The 8,310-nt window shown below is 42.1% G+C and overlaps 1 protein-coding gene across 1 annotated transcript; it reads right to left on the bottom strand.

Annotated features, from left to right (window-relative positions):
• Positions 1–2,345: 2,345 nt before the first annotated feature.
• GPBAR1 (G protein-coupled bile acid receptor 1) lies at positions 2,346–8,247 on the bottom strand. The gene is made up of 2 exons (XM_048486616.1): positions 8,052–8,247; positions 2,346–3,536 (listed from the first exon to the last, which is right to left on the bottom strand). Exon 2 carries the CDS (start codon positions 3,506–3,508, stop codon positions 2,438–2,440), a length of 1,071 nt encoding a protein of 356 aa, XP_048342573.1. The 5' UTR covers positions 3,509–3,536; positions 8,052–8,247; the 3' UTR covers positions 2,346–2,437.
• Between the last annotated feature and the right edge of the window lie 63 nt (positions 8,248–8,310).

Genomic DNA, 8,310 nt, shown 5'->3' with positions numbered 1-8,310 from the left:
AACAAAAGGCAGAGGGAAGCAATGGAGGGGAAGCAGTAATTGGATGGGTGGTTTGTCTGTGGATGAAAGACCTCATGGCCATTCTATAAAACTGTTGCAGAGGCTCCGAAGATGCAACTATAGAAGCAAGGATCTAATTCTATAATGAGTGGACCTTATTTTAGCCCACAGTTCAGTTTATAAATCAATATGTTTTCTGTGTTTTCCTCCCGTCTTTATTCAATTCCAAGGAAGGGAAATGGTAGAGCAATAAATCCATTGGTAGTGTGCATTTCTGAAGAGACCCTGAAAAGTTTGGGAACATTATCTTTGTGAAGAAACTGAACCACAGAGCATAGATGTTTTTTCGCGACAAAGCAATAATCTCTTCCCTTTGGCAGGCCAACTATTACAGTAGAATAGACTATGCATAACAAAGTAGGTTGTGCAGTTTTCCAAAAAAATGCAGGCACTCAGAAGTACCACACAGGTAGGTGAAACACACACTTTCCTTCCACAATAATTCCCTCAACTGTTTTTCTTCTAGCTGTGGTTGCTTCTGGCCTCATTTGGATTAAAACAATCAAGGAGAAGCAGTAGTGGAAGGAAAGTATGGCCGGGGGAAGGGCTCAGCACCCCTATCTCACCCCTTACTAAATTTTGAATGTTTTCTCTTCACTTGATAGACCCAGTTTGCATTGAAACATACCAGTATGTATGCCACTGTAACATCTAGTTTGACCCTATATTCTTTCCTCCAGCCTGGCACCAACAGTCTAGCCAAGAGTTTGCCCTGGTTTAGGTTTTAATGGTTGAAATTTTTACTAACAAGAGGTTTGCTTTAGGGACATACAGTGTTTGAGGTTTTGTGCAATTTATGCCCATGCCATTTAGTAGCTCATTTAGTAGTGGCCTCCACTAATTTGTGCAATAGTTTAAGGATATAGACTGGGCCTTCCTAGTATCCTGGAACAAGGTCTATAGGTTCACAGCCTGTTGTCTTGAAAGGTGAGTGTGTTTGTACTCACTCTGCTGCATCCTACTTTTTTGCCGTCAAGTCAGTTTAAGTTATGATGACCACTGGTGGAGGTTTCAAGGCAAGAGTTGCTCAGAGGTGGTTTGCCATTGCCTGCCTCTGCACCATGACTTGATATTCCTTGGAAGTCTCCCATCCAAATACAAGCCAGGGTCAACCCTGAATAGCTTCTGAGTAGCTTCTGACAAAATCAGGCTAGCCTGGGCTATCCAGGGCTATCAAAGTCAGGGCATCCTATTACACAAGCCCTCCTTTTGGAGTTGTTACATATAACCATGGTTCTACCCACTTTCATTGCCCAGTGTATTATCTGGTAGACTTCAGTGGGATATCCCAGCCCTTCTCACGATCTCATATCTCTTTTCTGGACCATCAGTTTTCATAGCCTGGATTTATACAGAAGTAACTATATGTCCATTATTTTGTTTTGCTCTTCTCTGAGCCATTACCAGTTCTGTAAACTGCAACAAGATGGTCAGAACTGTACACACAGTGCCAAAATCTGTTCCTGACATTCAAAATTCAGGTTATGGGCTCTGGTGAGCATTGACCTAAGAGACATTTGGGCTATCAGCGTGCCTTAATTTGTTTCTCTCTATGTATTCCTGCTTGCTGAATTCGTGATTTCACCCAGATGCAGAACCTTGAGCTTCCTGTTTTACTGCTATTAATAGTGTTTCTGTTTATCGGGGAAACAGGACATCTCTCTTTGGTGGGAAACCCAAGGTTGCAAAACCAAAAGGCTTTTTCCTTCTCCTCAAATAGTATTTTAAGGCAGACTACCAAGCATTGTCCAAATATCCTTTAGTATGTTCTGTGACATTTATATGAAGCAAGATAGTTCTTCATGGATAAAGTCATTAGAAGTCAGCTGGAAATGCTGCCTTTCCAGTCATGTGCCACTGTGGCACAGAATTTTTTAATATATCATCCTGCAACAGAAATAACATAGGGAAAACCACCTTCTCTTTCTCCAAGACTGATGGGAGACCAGTTGCTTCCTATGGGGTTCAATCTTGTCAAATATGAGCAGTTTTAAATCCCACTGATTTCAGTGCATGAAAGTTAAGTATATGCTCCGTGTGTACAGCAAAGGTTAAGGTCATCAAACAAAAGGCTGGTTTGGGAATGGGTGTTAGCAGGATCAAGTTAATGATAAACAGAGAGCCTAATGGCAGTTATGGCACATCATACACCATGTACAGATGCAGTAAAGAAACTGGAAACATACCACATCAGATAAACCAATCTGATATTAGGATGGCAGATTTCTTTAGTGATTAACATAGAAATTCACTATCAAAGATACTCCAAGGAGGATTTTAAAAATCATATGTTCTTTGGGCCAATATAGGTAGAAAAATACTTTATTCAGGATTCTTTAGTACAGTCTTTTTCAGAAGCTTGTGCTAAACCTGATAGCTAATTCCAAACATCCCTGGCTTCATCTGCTGCTGGTGAGGGTTTGTGGTCTTCAACGGGAAGATGTTGGCCCTGTGCTCCATTTGGGTCTGTCTCTGGGGTGCAAGGCTTACTGGGTGCCATTGTGGATTTTGACTTGGCTTGCTTTTGCCTGCACCTCTGTCCTTGGCAGCAGCTCCCACAGACTCCCACATCCCTCCAAAACTGTATGTATTGGCGGTTGCTAAGACTGAGGAAGATGGGCACCGCAGCTGCACTGCCATTACCTAGGCAGGTGACAATAGTGAGAGTGAGGGAACTTACAGAATTGTACTGTATGGATAGCAATGAAATATTCAAGCAAGCAATATATGGCACCCAGCAGACCAAGAAGATGAGGGACACTCCAGCAATGGCCTTAACATTCCGCAGTTCCAGCTGCTGCTCCAGGGCTGAAGGGGCCTGACCTCGATTCACTGAATGAAGGAGCTTTGTGATATTCTTCAGTTGCCTTCGGGCTACACACAGCACTTGGATGCACATGAAGACCATGGCAAGGATGGTGGGAATGAGGAGCCCGTAGGTCTCTAAGTAGAGGTAAGGCATGGGGAAGACAAGGCGTGAGGAACAGTTGACATGGGGTTGCCAGTGGTTCCAAATGAATGGGAGGCAGGCAAAGATCAAAGGAGCAGTCCAGGCCAAGAATAAGTATAAAGCAGCCCAACGATATACCCAGGACTTGTGGTAATGTAATGGGTGGATGATGCACACATACTTAGCATAATGTACCACCAGAAGGTTGGCTAAGAAAGAGAGAAAGATGAAGTTGGGTGTCACATAAATGAAGAAGCAAAGGTGATAGCCCCATTTTTTTTTAAAGACCAGTTGGGGGATAGTTGGAAGGGCTGCCCCAGCCAGAAGATCAGCAAAAAGTAGGCTTAGGAAGAACCAGTTGATGACACCATGGAGCTTGTGGTTGAAGATGATCCCAATGATGATAAAGAGATTGGCTAAAATGATGAAGGCAGATAAGGGCCGTGTGAGCCAGGATATCAGCTCCTGCAACTCATTCCCATCCAAGGAATTATCCATTCTCTGTGCTTTCAGAAGTGAAGACTTCCTAATGAGAATGAGAAAATAACCTGGTTTATTACCCAACAAATGGGGCAGAGTTCAGGTTTGGTGAAGCAATTACATTTCCTGCCCAAACAACTGAGGCTGAATTTGGAATTGAAACAATTAACTCAACATCATTGTGTTCATGAAATTTTTTTTTTAAACTGAAGAATCGCCTCAGCAAACCAAATATATATACACATTCCCCAATCAATGCATTTTACCATAATTACCATAATTACCATAATTTTATCATATATATGTGAACTGAAAGAGCAGATAACCAGACTAATCATTTGTTTTTGATCATGAGAATTCATGATACCGAATCACATACAATTCTTTAAAATCAATATTGAAGCCATCCACATGCGTGGTAACTTCACAGGAAAATCTAGCATTGCTCTGGGGAGAGGAATTTCTTTTTTCCAAAATTCATTTTTTAGATATAGCAATTGATTCCTCATATTCTTGTTTATACTTTTTTTAAAAAAGGATTTCTCTTTGGAGATAAGTGCACCTTTTAGTTATTTCAGCCCTTGCAGTTGTTTTATGATAAATACCACAGATGGTATTCTAGGAGGAGAACAGGAAGATCTGGAAACACATTGCCTGCCTCTGAGCATCTGTGGTGGTAGAAAGTGCCATCAAGTCACAACTGACTTATGGATTGGTGGCCCCTTAGAGGTTTCAAGGCGAGAGTAACTCAGAGGTGGTTTGCCATTCCTGCCCTGCATAATGACCCTAGGCTTCCTCAGTGGTTTCCATCCAAGTACTAACCAGGGCCAATCCTGCTTAGCTTCTGAGATCTAAGAACAGGCTAACAGCCATTCCAGGTCAGGTGTTCTGAGCATCTACTGATTGAAATTCTGATACTGTGCATGATCTCTCTTCCTTTCCCTCATCTCTTTAAAACTGTCTATTTATCAAAATAGAATTTATTAGGAATTGACTTGATTTTCCCAAAAAGAGGGAATGAAACAGATCATTCAATTTTAAGGAAAAACTGGGTAAAGAGAGAATTTCTCTTAACAATGTTAGTGAGAGCCTTAAAATAAATTCCGCAGTGTGATCCTTAAAATATAATCATAAAGTCATTGAAATGATTGCTCTGCAACTCCTTAGCTAAAGAAGACAAAAACTAATTATTGTAATTTTTTTAAAACCCCAATTATTATCAACTATTCAACATCACAGCCTGTTCAACCCTTAGCCATCTTGCCAAAAGATTAATTATTTCCTAGTGACATTTGATCTGGAACACACCCCATGCTGAAAAGGAACATAGAAAGTCCACTCAGTTAAAGACAGGAAACTGCAAAAGTTAAAGATTGTATCTTTTTGGCCAGCAACTGCGGTAAAAATGGGGAGGGAGAAGATCATGAACCTGGGGAAGGGCAGGAGCAATATATGTGGTATCATCCATGATTGCAGCTACTCTGTAGACAAGAGCCCCTGAAATGACCAGGAATGTTATTTTAACAAGCTCATAAAGAAGAGGAACAGGCTCTTAGAGAGAGGCTCTCACCATCTGGCTGTGTATAACAGGAGTCAATTAAGTGATTACGGTGAGGTGATTGCTAGCAGAAATCATCTTTGTTGAAGCCCTGTAGTCTTGAAATGTGTAGGCTGAAAACTAAATGGAACAAGAGGGGAAAACCAGACTAGTGGAGGGGGTGGGTCAGGGGTTTTAATCAAATGGAGAGTTGACAGGAAATCCTACACCTCCAGGGATGTTTTCTCAAATGATTCAAACCCAGTGTTCTTTAAGAAGGGCTTCCAAATGTAAAACAATTAAGGGCTGCTTTTCCTGAACTGAATTAATTTAATGTATTGTCGAAGGCTTTCATGGCCGGATTCAACTGGTTGTGGTGGGTTTTCTGGGCTGTGTGGCCGTGGTCTGGTGGATCTTGTTCTCGCCTGCATCTGTGGCTGGCATCTTCAGAGGTGTATCAGTATCACAGAGGGAAGTCTGTGACACACTGTGTGGACACAGTGTGTAACCAACTTCCCTCTGTAATACACCTCTGAAGATGCCAGCCACAGATGCAGGCGAAACGTTAGGAACAAGATCCACCAGACCACGGCCACACAGCCCGGAAAACCCACCACAACCAGTTGAATTAATTTACTCCAAAAGCTATCCAAATGACAGCATCACTATTTATGTAAGCCACTTATCTAATTAGACAAAGACAAATGGAAGGCAGTGACATACAAGGTTGCAATAGTCAGCCTCCTTTTTAAATGGATATTCTGGCCTCCTAGGAACCTTTGTTATGTAATGCACTTTTTGAGATATGTTAGTATTTCTCTGTGACCCCAGCATAAAGTTTGGAGTTGTCTCTATGAATGATTTTCTGCCTGTTATTTAATCAGTTATTCATCAGACTAATTGATAACTGCCTGCTCCCTTTGTAACTTATTATATGATGAACAGAAAGCTAATCCACATAATTATTTTCTTGTCACAAGCAGCTTTTAGGCCGTTATCTCAAGATGGAGGACCATATGGAATACGGTTTTAGGAGCAGATCAATATGCTAGTCTGCTAAGCAATTATCCCAAGTAATTATTATAATTGATTACAAATAATTAAAACCAGAAATTATAAAATCCTACTTATAAGAGATACACTATGGCTGGGGAGTGAGGGAGAGAGAAAAATAATTCCTTACAAAATACTAAAATATGGTAGAAAATGCTTTCCAATGATAGATTTTAGAATTCTGTTTTTAATTGAATAGATTCTGAGATTCAAAGGGAAACATTTCCCCCCGTGGGGAAATTATTTTGGAAAATACACAGCAATACTGTTGTTTGCATATGGGACATCCATGACATTCAGTAAAAATCTATATCGGGGCGTTCTCGTTGGCTACCACTGTTTTGCCCATTGCTATCTCATACCCTCCCCGCACCACTCACATGAAGTTAGGCGGAGCAGTTCTTCGGTGAGGGGCAAGATTTTCATCTCCTTTTAGCACAATACTTTAGACCTGAGGTAACTACTGGCAAAGAATTATGCGTTCCTGGGCTTGCAATCATAAAAAATGTCTGTTTCTTAAGTGTGGAACTTTCTAAATAGCTAGTATAGCACCTCATCTGTATTACTTTATAAATAGTTTTCCTGTGTTGACTGAAGTTGTATTGGAGTAAACCAGCTATAAGGGATGTGGAACAGTAGGGTACAGCCTGACCACGTCAGATCTTCGAAACTAAGCACGATCGACACTTGGACAGGAAACCACTTGGAAAGGAAGACTCTGCAGAGGGAAGCAATGGCAAACCACCTCTGCTTAATCACTTGACCTGAAAGCTCCTTGCTAGGGTTGCCATGAACTGGTTGCAGCTTGACAGCACCTCATACAAATAAACTAGGGGTGCTTTCAAAAGAGGCACATGGCACATGCTTTGAGCATTCTCTTCACCATATGTGTAACTGCAACATATCAGCTAAGCCAGTGCTGGCCTATGATAAAACCACGACTGGCTGCCCCTTCACTGTCACTCCTCTTGGTAGGAAACTTTGAGCCTTGCAGGCCGTCGCCTGAGGCAAGCCACTTTCATGGAGGAAATCCTCTACCCTGCACTTTCATTGCCATCAGCAGCAAGGAGAGTAGTGACAACCAGGGGGCAAGTGAGTGAGCAGCAACAGTAGGTGCTTCACCTTTAGATTTGATGTCTGCAGATCTAAGTAACGATAATAACAGTAGTCCCCTTGTGGAAGCACTGGGTCCTTGCTGACCCATGGGGTGATGTCACATCAGGACATTTACTAGGGAGACTTTGTTTATAGGGTGGTTTGCCATTGCCTTCCACAGTTGTTTACAGTTTACCCCCAATAAGCTGGCTACTCATTTTATCGACCTCGGAAGGATGGAAGGCTGAGTCAACCTTGAACTGGCTACCTAAAACTGGTTGGGATCGAACTCAGGTCGTGAGCAGAGTTTGGACTGCTGTACTGCAGCTTGTCACTCTGTGCCACTATGCTGCAACAGATCTAGAGGGAGTAAAACATCTGGAAAACTCCAGTGTGTGTGGACACATGCTAACTGTTTTTTAAAAAGGCATTCTCGTCATCTTTCTTAAAAGCAAAACAGGTAAACTTGTTTGCTAGAAACAGTTTTCAAGAAATAGCAACTGTTGCATGTAAGTAGAGGCAGTTTATGTGAGGCGTAGGGTGTTTGATCAGTGGGGCACGATGGACTCTGAGAGCTGGGGTCCATGCCTAATGTTGTGTTCCACTTAACACTTGAGATTCCTGATAATACCTAGCATCCTTCATTAAAAACAGGCAAGCTTTTGCTCAAGTATGCTGCATTTATGCTCCAGGGCAAACTAGTTTCTCCAGTTTATTGACGTTATTGTGGTCACCACACCAGACTGGTGCCTGAATTGCATCAGTTCAGTGATAAACTCAGGACAAACTGCAGCAGCTTCCTTCCCCTTTGCTCTGTTCATTCTCCCTCCCTCCCTCCCTCCTGAAAATCTAGGAATCAAATAGAAATTAACAAACCTTTTGTGGGTTTATCAGGCTCTTCTAGTCACAGATAGCCATCTTGATGGTACCGGTTTCACTGTATCCAACAGCTTGATGAACATGGATACTTGTCAGTGACTTCTTGCCTGGTCCTCCTGGACAAAGCCTGGCCCATCTTCACAGTGGCATAGCACTGTAACTTTGCTTATCACAGAGGAAATGAGCCCTAACGGTCAGCTGGGCTGAGTTGCCAAGTGAAAAGGAAAGCAACAAGTGGTGCCTGCTGAGGAGCAGC

This window comes from Sphaerodactylus townsendi, linkage group LG02 (genome assembly GCF_021028975.2).
Source record: "Sphaerodactylus townsendi isolate TG3544 linkage group LG02, MPM_Stown_v2.3, whole genome shotgun sequence".
Lineage (NCBI taxonomy): Eukaryota > Metazoa > Chordata > Lepidosauria > Squamata > Sphaerodactylidae > Sphaerodactylus > Sphaerodactylus townsendi.
This window is presented reverse-complemented; position numbering and strand designations above follow the sequence as displayed.

Coding starts and splice junctions, on each gene's coding strand:
- GPBAR1 (XM_048486616.1), bottom strand. CDS start 3,508: ATGGATAATTCCTTGGATGGGAATGAGTTGCAGGAGCTGATATCCTGG.